This window comes from Nicotiana attenuata, chromosome 5 (assembly GCF_001879085.1).
Source record: "Nicotiana attenuata strain UT chromosome 5, NIATTr2, whole genome shotgun sequence".
NCBI lineage: Eukaryota > Viridiplantae > Streptophyta > Magnoliopsida > Solanales > Solanaceae > Nicotiana > Nicotiana attenuata.
In genome coordinates, this window is record NC_031993.1 from 35,355,682 (window position 1) to 35,367,898 (window position 12,217).

The 12,217-nt window shown below is 41.3% G+C and overlaps 1 protein-coding gene across 1 annotated transcript; it reads right to left on the bottom strand.

The window, feature by feature from the left end:
• On the bottom strand, positions 10,401–11,942 carry LOC109226126 (uncharacterized protein DDB_G0290685-like). The gene is made up of 2 exons (XM_019390925.1): positions 11,417–11,942; positions 10,401–11,317 (listed from the first exon to the last, which is right to left on the bottom strand). Exons 1-2 carry the CDS (start codon positions 11,940–11,942, stop codon positions 10,401–10,403), a joined length of 1,443 nt encoding a protein of 480 aa, XP_019246470.1.

The following is a 12,217-nucleotide window of genomic DNA, read 5'->3' on the forward strand; positions in this document are numbered from 1 at the left end:
GGGCACGACAGCATGGCGACTCTGCTGGGGATATTTTTAGGCTCTTACCATAAATGAACTTGATATTTGTGAATTAGTCTTCCCTGTTAAGCGTATCTTTGTTATCTTGCTGTTACCTGAATCTCCAGCTCCCATTTTCCCTTCCATTGCTACGTGCATATCCTTTTCCCTATTTACCCTTTATATGAACTCATATGCAACTCTTCGTTTAATTTAATTACAACATGTGTTTTATCGTATCTCTCTCTGACCCTTACCCCTTTATTTTCTTTATTACAATTCTTTCATTATGCAGACTAACTTCTTCCTTTGTTTTTCCCTTTTTTTTTATGTCTTTTCGTTCCATTCAATACTGCATTTATTGCTTTCAACGTGAGAACACTTGACAACATGTTATTATGTCTTTGCATAATTGCATGCTCAACATCATATTCCACTCTTGCATATTAATACCATAGCAGCACTTGATGAGTGTCTGCGCTCTTCCTAAAATCACCCTTTAAATTTGGAAAGGCTTATTTGCGGCAAAACTAGTCGATCAGCGGTGCAATCGACGGTTCTGTGCCTTTCCCTCTCAAGTTGTCCACTTGAGGGTACCAGTCTAGACTATCCTAGAAACCCCATTCAAGAATCAACTGTGCATGCATCATGTCTAAACCTAGTATGAGTTAAAGCGTTGTCCGCTCAATAACTCGCTAGACAAGCCTTGTCCAAAGTCCGCCGGGATTTCCATAATCCGAATGGACACAATCATGATCTGTGCATTATTTGGAGAAAACATGCAAATATGTTGATTATTAATGTGAAAATAGCTGAATCTGGAGGGGGCAAGGGATAACTCTACTTGTTTTGCAGAAATGAGGCACGAAGTCCCCAGGTTCGGCATGGTCCAAAATATCCCACCACTGCTGCTAGATTGGTGAAAAATCTATTGCTGGATATGCGTGACTTGGGAAATCTAATCGATGGGGCAAAGAAGGCCAATCATGGAGAAGGTCACTCTAGGACCAAATAGATCAGGAATTATGTTTTATTTGCTTTTTGGACTCGTTTTAGGCTTTGATTGTGTGTACGGCTATAATCGAAGAGCCCGATTTCACTATCATTACGTCCTTCCGCAGCTTCACCTCGAAAGGCCTTAGAGGCCCAGGGGCACAGTTCTGGGTTTTCAACCTCGAAGGTTCTTTATGTCCGACCTCGGGACAGCACAAGTCGATGGTTATCATGGTTAAACGGGAAGTTCCCAAGGCACATGGCCCAAACTGACAACATCTATAAGAATAGTACCAGTCTGTACCAGACTGCTAGGTAGCTATGCCAGCTACATTTCCTTGTAATAAATGCATTTTGTACCACGTTAAGATTCCCCTCATCTATAAAGGGGACCCTTGTCATTTTGTAAAGACAACATACAACACACAAGATACTTCATTCAATACAAGAACATTCTTTCTGCTCTCTTACTCAAACATACTCCCTATTTGGCTCTATTACTTACATTTATTTCTTTATTTACATTTATTATATTTCATTAATTGTTCTTCATTTATTGTTCGCTATTGGTCATAAAGAGCCGCAATCACAGCCCTAATACCTGTTAATCCTTCATCGACTGACCCTTTACGAACATCTGACTCAACATCGAGGCCCCACAAGCGCTAGCTCGAGGCCCTGATTCTCAACCGTTTGGTTTCGTTTCTAAAGCTATCTTCAATTTCTTATCTTCTTTTCTAACCTCATCACTTAGAATCTACTACTTAACAACTAGCATAAAAATAGATCACATATTTTTAGAACCACAAAATCAATTCTAATTGTTATTACCATTTTCAAGGTAAACAGTTAGGCGCCCACTGGGGCTAAAAATAATAGTGGTTATTTTCTTTCTTGTTCACTACGTAACGCAAGTTATCTTTCCCACTTTTTCTTGTCCAAGATCTTTGATTTCATGTCAAAATGTCTAACTCAATAAACGCACACGGAAACAACAGTCTTGAGGACCATGGAGAAAATGGTGTAGCTGCTCCAGGTGTCGGTGTACCATCACGAAACTTTTAGGAGGCACAAGAACCAATTCCCGTGGATGCGGTATCGCGCGACGCTAAGCATGTCGAGACAAGCTCCCACACCAACAGGAGTATACACCAAGGAAACCAACAGGAGGCTCAAAAAACCCCGGCTCAGGAGGAAGAAGGGGTTAGCCTTCATGTCATTTTCGAGATGTTACAAGCACAACAGCTGGCAATTGCTCAGCTGCAAAGCCACCAGAAAACTCCAAGCACAGTAGCACCAGAAATAGCTCCCCAAGCCGAGCAGGTACCGAAAAGGTCGAGCGACAATAGGTCGGCAGCCGACCCCGCCATCATAAAGATGCTTGAGGACCTTAGAAAGAGGATCGAGTCAGGAGAAAAGAATATAGAAGCCAACAACAAGAAGGTAGAGACCTACAATTCAAGGGTCGATCAAATTCCGGGTGCACCCCCGATCCTGAAGGGTGTCGATTCGAAGAAGTTCTTGCAAAAGCCGTACGCACAGGAAGCGGCTCCAAAACCCATCCCAAATAAGTATTGAATGCCTGACCTTCCGAAGTACAACGGAACCTCAGACCCCAACGAGCACGTCAAAGCTTACACGTGTGCGGTGAAAGGCAACAACCTAAGAGACGACGACATAGAATCCGTCCTACTAAAGAAATTTGGGGAGACGCTCTCAAAGGGGGCGATGATGCGGTACCACTACTTAGCCCCACACTCGACAGATTCGTTTGCCATGCTGGCAGATTCTTTCATAAAGGCACATGCTGGTGCCATCAAAGTACCTACAAGGAAATCCGACGTCTTCAAAATCAAGCAAAGGGGGAACGAGATGCAGCGAGAGTTCCTATATCTCTTTCAAATGGAACGAATGGAACTACCACCGGTCTTCGACGACTGGGCAGTGTAGGCCTTCAATCAAGGTTTAAATGAGCGGAGCTGGGTAGCTTCAAAACAGCTGAAGCAGAACTTAGTCGAGTATCCCGCCGTGACTTGGTCGGATGTCCACAACCGATACCAATCAAATATCAGGGTCAAAGACGACCAACTAGGAGTCCCCTCGGGCTCGGTATATCCTAGCAGGCTTCTGGCAAAGGAGTCAAAGCCAAACAAAGAAAGATACCAACCGTACACTGAGGATAGAAGAAATGCCCCAAGGCGCAACATACCCCGCAATGACCGAAGGATCGATAAAGGCTAGAATCTTCGGGGACTCGTTAGCAGAGTTGGGTTTGATAGGAACACAGGGCCGATGGAGGCACCCCGCTTGTCGGAATACAACATCAACGTTGGCATTTCAGAAATCGTATTCGCCATCAGTAAAATTAGAGACACTAGGTGGCCAAAGTATGTACAATCCGATCCTACACAAAGGAACCATAACTTAGTGTGTGAATTTCACAACACACACACACGGTCACAGGACCAAAGATTTTCGGCAACTCCGGGAAAAAGTAGCCCTACTACTCAGGAAAGGTCATCTCCGAGAATTCCTCAGCGACTGAGCCAAAAACCAGTCTGGGAAAGAGAGGCGACCAAGAAGAATGAAACAAATGAGCCACAACATATCATCCACATGATCTTGGGAGGCATCAACGCTCCACAAGAAACAATGGTCAGAAGAACAAATGTATCCATAACCAGATAAAAGCAAACTCGAGGCTACGTACCCGAGGACGCTCTCACATCTAGTGACAAGGACATCAAGGCTCTACCTCAGCCCCATAACGACGCATTGGTAATATCTTTTCTTGTGAATACATTTCAAATTGAACGTGTACTTGTGGATCCAGGTAGCTCGACCAATATTATCAGGTCGAGGGTGGTAGAGTAGCTCGGACAGCTTCACCAAATCGTGCCCGCCTCTAGAGTCCTCAATGGGTTCAACCTGGCGAGTGAAACAACAAAAGGGGAAATCACCCTCCCGGCCAACGTGGCCGGCACTACCCAAAATGCCAAATTCCATGTCATCGAAGGAGACATGAGATACAACGCCTTGCTCGAAAGGTCGTGGATACACTGCATGAGAGCAGTACCATCAACCCTTCAATAAATGATGAAGTTCCCGACAAAGGACGGCATAAAAACCGTATATGAGGAACAACATGCACCGAGGGAAATGTTCGCGGTGCACGATGTAGCACCGGCGCCTACGCCTCCTACATCGAAGGAGCCAAAGGGTAAGCAAACAGTGAAGTAGAAATCACGAGACACATCCTCGGCTACAGTCGAATAAAACAAACAAAGGACCGTACCGCATCCCCTAAGCAAACGTTTAGAGCACATCGAGGCCCAAAGCGCCATCGCCACTAAGGTATAACCATCATCCTTTTTATTTATATCTTACACTAACCTTTGTGCATATGTCCGATCAGAACAGTCAAAGCGTTGTCCAGCTCGGAGACCTTAAGGTTTTTTTTTAATCCACTAGGCAGTGCCTAGGGCTAGTTTTTATATATATAATTCAAAAACAAAACAATAGTGTCAGGATTTCTCGCAAAATGAAAGAAATAAGTTATGATGTTTACAAACAACCTATTACCAATATTGAGCAAAAAGCTCAACATTGGTATCACATATGATCTAATATAAGCAATAAAATAGTAATCTAGCACATGCACCATATTTCACTTGAATGCAGCTTAAAGATTCGCGTTTTGCACAATTAGCCTCTCACACATGTAGCCACTTCATCCTTGTTTTTGCACGCTCCTATCATGATTCTTAGTATGATCCTTACATAATGTCCTTCCTGCTGTGTCAATCTACATTGTTGCATTAATATGAAAGCCCAATGGGATACATATTTACCCGCCAGATGCAACCAACCTTGCCATGTGAAATGCCTCTGCCATCCTTGCTCCATTGTATGAATTTGGAGCTCAATTTCGTGATTATGCCTGATATTCCCAGTTGAGTTCCTTGTATGGCCTAATCTCTAGGTTTTTGAAGTTGAGAACTGTATTGGGAAAATGCTCCACAATACTGTCCACTTACCCAGAATTCTTAACCAAAACCTGCTTGTTGTACCTTTGAAAACTGCCTCCTCTAGTGTGTTGTTTTCGCCTTCCTCTTCGTGTGTTATCTCATTGAATCCTGTTGAAATTCTTGTGTATGAGGAAGGCTCACCATTGATAAAATATTGCAGCACTGTGCTTTCTATCCTCCTGCCCGTCTTTGTGCCCAAAAAGTTGTTAACATTCCAACTTTGCCTTATGATCCTATGCCCAGCTCTCATGCTTGTGCTTGCCTCTTTTCCTTCTTGAAGGGAATGAGCACTAAGTGCTAATACCACCCTCTGAAGTCGTATTAGGAGGCAAGGCATGAGTACGCTAACTTTTTCTGCAAAAAAAAGAAAACAATGTTAGATAAAAATCTTGTCAAAATCATCTCCTCCAATTGGATTTGATGATTTTGACAATTCCTGCTGCCCAGATCATTCCCTAAACCCCTTATCCTATTCCTTGTCTCCTCATCTCCTCTTTCCTTTCTAACTGTTATGATCCCCCTATAACTGACCTTGATCTCCCATTCTGTGATCTTTATCTTCCTTTCCTCCATGTTCCCAAAAAATATGCAGCAGAATTCCCTGTCAAGTTGAACGTTTTGCTGCAGACTTGTGCATTTTTCTAACTGTCTCTCCATCTGCTTTTGAACCCTTATTACTACCTCATACATGCTCCCTACATACTGATCTATACCAGCACTTTCCAGGCTCCCTGTATCCAAATTTACCTCTCTCCATTCTCCTAGATCCTCTTGAATTGTTCCCTTCTTGTGATTAAAAACCTCCTCATCTGATGCCCAGTTCTCTTAGACTTTCTGGGCATCTTTTCCTCCACTTTTCTTGCTTGTTTGGGTTGAGTGATTGCTACTGTTGTTATGCTGATATAACCACCACCCTTTTCTACTAAATGTACCTGAATTTGCCCACTTCTCTTAAGCATTTTGGGCCCTAGTTTCCAGCTATATTCCTGCATGATGAAATTACCAGCTACTGTACTATTGCCTATCTGTAATGCCAGTCCATTGGGTTGAAGGCCAGGCATTGATACCACCAATTGGACTTTCATTAAAGCATACAACAATAGCACATATTCAGTACCTGCAAAACATAACACACAGTTAGTGAAAAAACTGATACCATGTTCTCCTCTATATAGATTTGAACATGGTGTGACCTTTTCATGTCCTTCCTCATCTCCTCTCCTCCTCCTTCTAATTTCTTGCAACTTTTACACATAAATATGGGCATTGCCTCTTATCTCCAGTCAATATCCTCCAGCCTTTAGTATCTAGATCCCAGAATTCACAGCATTTTATGTTTCCAACATCAACGGCATAATTTGTCAAGTGATCAGTCAATTTATTCCCCTCTCTATATATATGTGATATCCTTATGTTGAATTACACCATTAACCTCTTGATCTCCTCCACTTGATAAGTGATACACCAAGGTGGTTTCCAATTCTCCTCTATTATGTTCTTCAACAACATTAAGTCTGTTTGAAGCCATACATGAGAATACTGTTGAGCTCCGCAAAGCCTCAGTGCTTTAACTATTGCTGTTGCCTCTGCTTCATTATTGGATCCCTCAGCAATCTCTCTTCCCTATGCATATTTTAACTCCTCATGCTCATCCCTCATACAAAATCCAATCGAGCTCCTCCCTGGGTTCCCTCTAGAGGCCCCATCGGTATTAACTTTAATCCACCCTTCCAAAGGGAATTCCCAAAGTACCTTCTCATACTTCAGTCGAGGAGTATAGTTTTGCAGCATGCTCAATAAATCCTGCCATTTATGTGGCACATGAATACCTGGTTTTCTAAGTTGCAGTAAGGCCCTTAGTGTATTTGATACTTGGTATATGACTCTACTAACTAAAACTGCATCACCATATTTCAAACTATTCCTTCTCTTCCATAATTCCCAAACTATACATGATGGAAGAGCCTGCATTATTGGTTTCAATCTAGGCAGTACCTGGGCAGTCTAACATTTGGTAATTTCTTGATAAAAAGTCAGATCTTGGACTGCAATACCTGCTCTTGCTAGGAAGTATTTCCACACGATTGTTTCAGCTTTTGATGTGAAAAAGAGAAGTACTAGAGTTTCCTCCTTTGGCTCAGCACAGCACCAACACCTCGATGGTATATGATATCCCAACCTACGCATGAAATCATCAAGGGGCAATTTTCTCCATACTTTCCACATAAAGAATGAAATTTTGAATGGCAATCCTTATACCCAAATCATCCTATAAGCTATTCTATGATTATCCCTTCTTCTAAGATATTCCCATGCTGACTTTATAGAGAAATGGCCTTTAGTTTCAAGCATCCACACTGGAGTGTCCAGGACATTATCCATTACAGGAGGTCTAATTTTTTCAACTATATGCAATGCCAATTCTTCAGGTAACAGCTCCATCAATCTATCTACATTCCAAGATCCCTGCTCCACCAATTCATACACATTGTGTACTTCTTCATCCACACCAAAATCAGGAGGAACTAAGAAATACAAAGCTCCTAGTTTAGTCCAATTATCATACCAAAAAAGTGCAGATCCCATTTTTGTTCTCCAAAAGATCTGCTGCTCAATCAATTCCCTATATTCTGACATTTTCCTCCACACATGGGATCCATTCCTCCTCCAAGGCACAACTACTGCATTCAGTTTTTTGCAATACTTTTGGCTCACAAATGAACTCCGAAGGCTAGGATTGGGCCTAAATTTCCACCATAGTTTGCAAAAGAGAGCTTTTGATATATCATGTAATGATCTGAATCCAATTCCTCCTTCCTCACATGGCATACAAAGAGTATTCCATGAAGCCGAATGTCTACTTGATCCTCCAACAGAGGTACTCCAAAAGAACTGAGCAAAGATTTTGTGTAACTTGTTAATAACATTTTTAGGGGGGTTTACAGCTGATAGCAGATGTATTGATATGCTTTGAAGGAAATTAGCGATCAGCACTGCCCTGCCCCCTATGGATAGTAATTTCCCCTTCCAAGCCTGCAGCTTATCTAGCACCTTATTGATCATAGGCTGATAATACTCCAGCTTTCTTCTTACATAAAAAATGGGACAACCTAGGTATGTGAAAGGAAATTCTTTCCTTCCAATCCATGTTACCCGCTCCACCTTCTTGACTACCTCCAAGTCAACTGAATGGTGCATATAAATGGCAGACTTGCTTTTGTTAACTAGCTGGCCAGAAGCAGCCTCATACAAGTATAAAATTTCCATCACTAACCTTAATGATGTGGCATATGAGGATGAAAAGATGATGGTATCATCTGCATATGCCAAATGATTGATCTTGGGACTCCATTTAGGAAGACCAAATCCACAGAAATATAGATTGGAGTGCAGTGAATTCAGTCCTCTTGATAGAGCTTCAGCAGCTAAAATAAATAGAGTTGGTGATAGTGGATCTCCCTGCTTGACACCCCTCGATGATTTAAAATAGCCATGAGATTGCCCATTGACAAGGACAGAATACTAGTTATTCCCTACCAAGTCATAAACCATCCCAATGAACCTTTCACAAAAGCCAAACTTTCTCAGCATTTTGGTCAGAAATAGCCATGAAAGCCTGTCATAGGCCTTTGTCATATTAAGCTTGATTACTACATTAGGACCTGCTTTTGTTCAGAGCCTCATATCTGTAATAATCTGCTGAGTTAGTAACACATTTTCAACTATACTCCTTTCCTTCACAAAGCCTGCTTGTTCCTCTGAGATCAAATTAGGCAGTAGCTCCACCAATATTTCATGAATCACCCTCGAAAAGATTTTTTTAATGAAGTTACTGAGACTAATTGGTCGCAGAGCAGAGAAAGTATTCACCTCCTTTTTCTTTGGTAAAAGTATCAGATTACTGTGTGTAACACACTTTGGCAATTGTTGACCATTGAAAAAGGCTAGGACCATTGTATAAACATCCTCTCCTATTATATCCCAACAAGCATGGTAGAAAGCTCCAGTATATCCATCTGGACCACATGCTGAGTCTGCATTTAAACCATATATTGCCCTCTTCACTTCTTCCCTTGTAGGTGTTGCTATCAAATTTTCATTCTGTTCACTTTCGACTAGTCTTGGTACATGTTCTATGATGTGGAAATTATTAGGAACTGTTGTCTCGGTGAATTGATCCTTATAGAATCTGATAGCTTCTTCTGCAATTTATTCATCATCTTCTATCCAATTATCCATATTGTCCTTGATCCTTTTCGGCTGTAACTTTTTCCTTCTGCCTTTCACCTGAACATGAAAGAATTTAGTATTTCTTTCCCCATCCACTAACCATTGCATCCCTGCTTTTTGTTTCCAAAACTCCTCTTCTAATGCCAGATATCTGATCATTTCTGCTTGTACCCTCTGCAGCCTTTCTCTATTCATCTTAGTAGGGAATGCTTCAAATTGCCTCTCATGCACCAAGACCACCTCTTCTAAGCTTGCAATCTTCTGAAAAATATCACCAAAAGTTGCCTTACTCCATATTGAGAGAGCCTTCTTTAATTTCTTCAGCTTGTGATTGAACAGTACAAAGGGGTTGGCACTAAAGTCTGCTGTCCAATTCTCCTTCACCACTGATTTGAAAGTGTCATGTTTTGTCCAAAAATTTAGAAACCTGAATGGTTTCTTAATGGGAGGGGCTTCTATATCACACTTCAACAGCATGGGGCAGTGGTCTGATCCAATCTTGGACAGATGTGTAACTTCCAACCCTGGAAAGGTTTGCTGCAGTTCCATGTTTCCCAAACACTTGTCCAGCCTTTTAAATATGCAGTCATCTTCTGATCTTCCATTCCACCAAGTAAATATGCTCCCCTTAAATCCGAAGTCTGAAAGATTACAGGTGTTGATGCAGTGCCTGAAATCATCCACCTCATTTATATGCACAGGCAGTCCACCAAATTTTTACTCCTCATCCCAGATAACAGTAAAAAAAATTACCTCCCACCAACCAAGGAGATATCATATCAGTAGCCATAGCATACAGGGTGTCCCATAGTTCTATCCTTTCAAATGCATCACATTTGGCATAAACCAATGTGAGAATGATCTCTACATGAGTTTCAGTATGAAACAGCTTCAAAGTCAATTGTTCCACCATGTTATAAAGAATTGTAACCTCAAACACTTCATCAATAAATGCGCATATCTTATTTGAGACATTCACCACAGCCTGAGCCATACCTATTCTTGCCCTATATCTTTCCACTTTATTAGATTGTTTCATAGGCTCTAAAATTCGAATGAATTCAAAATGATGTAGCCTGTGCATTGTGATCAACCTCTCAAATGCTTGCATAGTATTCATTGACCTTACATTCCAGATCATGGCATCCATTAGTGATTTTGATTTTTGGAAAGTGTTCTCCTGGTTTGAACTCCTCCTACTGTTGCATTTGAAGTCTCTTTTGTTTGTTTTCTTCTACCTTTGGCTGCAGATTTGACCTGTTCAATATGCCTAGGTGAAAGATCCCCTTGCTTGGCAACATTGAGGATGTTTTGGATAGATGATTCCTCATCCATGTCCCTTCCTGTTTTCTTTGCATGACCTAGCTGCTCCTCTACCTCCATAGTCCTTTGTGGCACCACAATATTAGCTTGTGAAATGGGGAGAACATCTTGGTCACTCTGCATGTTACTGGTCTGCAGCTGTGCAGAATTCAATAGAACAGTAATTCCATTTGACTCCTGCAATTTTCGTTTTTTCTTGTCATTTGCTATTTCAGCCTCCTTAGTATTGGCATTTACATTACTAACACCTGCAGTTTGTACAGTCCCTCCTGGATCAATATTATCAGTGTTCCCCTCTTGAACTTCTACTGATTCAGCAGAAATGTCCTTATGCCTGTGCTGATTCCCTTTGATATTTTCCTGTTCCTTGAGACATGCTTCAGACTTATGACCTTCCTTGTTATTCTGATTCCTGTTGCTGTTTTGCTGATCATTGGCATGAATTTCCTTGTTGTTTAAGCTCTGATCTACAGAAGTTCCTGTACCCTTAGCTTTACCATTTACAGTTTGATCCTCATCCTCCACTGAATCCCCTCCAATTTCCTCCTCACTTTGTATTCCATCTGGGATCTCTCCCTCCTCTTCATCTTCTTCTGTTTGATCTTCCCATAATCTACCTCTAGTCCACTTAACTTTTTCATTGCTTTGGAATATTTCAAACTCTGTGTCCACAATGTTATCATTATCCACATTGTTAGCTAAATTTGCATCCACTCTAGTATCTTGAGTAGGTACCTCTTGCACTGATGTGTTTGTTGCAACAACATTGTCTTTAAAAGTCCTTTAAACCCATGCTGCTGTAGACTCTTTATTTTGTTGATCAGCTTCCCTTTTTCTATTACTTCCTGTATCTTCTCTATTTCTTTGTTTGTTGGTCACTCCCGGAGTAGAACTAGCAGCTGGCGTCACATGTAATTTCTTTTTTCCTTCTTTTCCTCCCTTATCAGTCCCAGGGTACTTGGAAATAAAATTTGCTGCTGCAAGATTCAACTTACCATGATCCTTTGGCTTGGGCATATTAGTTTGATCAGTTTGTTCCTCTACCAAAGCCAGCTGATTATTTGTATTATCTTCACTGTTATCAATCTCCAAAACATCGAATTTATTATTTGTTTGCACCTGCCGAGGCACACCTATATTTTGTTTCTCACCTGGAACAATTTCTTGCCCAGTCTTGGTTACTTCTTCAACCTGTTTGCCTTTGCCTTGAACACGTTTGTCCCCCACCTCTTTCCATTGTGCACCTACATTGCCCACAATTCTACCACTTGAAAGAATTTTCAAGGGAGCATTATTCTTAGCATTTTCTTTATTACCCTGCACTCCACTATCAGAAACTGTCTGATTCTCCTCATTATTATTAGCCATAAGTTCAGGATGAATTCTCCAACATTCCATCATATCATGACCTTGTAATTTGCATTACTTACAGTACTTAGGTAGGTAATCATAGTTGATGCTTACCCACTCAGTTCTTATGTCCCCAGAAGCTTCATTCACTATATCCATCCTCACCTTCTTAGGAAGATCAGCTAATAAATCAACTAACACCTTCACACGTGCACAGCTAGGTCTAGTCTTATTCACAGTTGCCTGATCAAGGTGCAACGGTTTGCCCACAACTGAGGCTAAGGAAACAAGCA

Coding starts and splice junctions, on each gene's coding strand:
- LOC109226126 (XM_019390925.1), bottom strand. CDS start 11,942: ATGGCTAATAATAATGAGGAGAATCAGACAGTTTCTGATAGTGGAGTG. Junction 11,318..11,416: donor AAATAGAGAAGATACAGGAA/GTAATAGAAAAA, acceptor CAAACACATCAG/TGCAAGAGGTACCTACTCAA.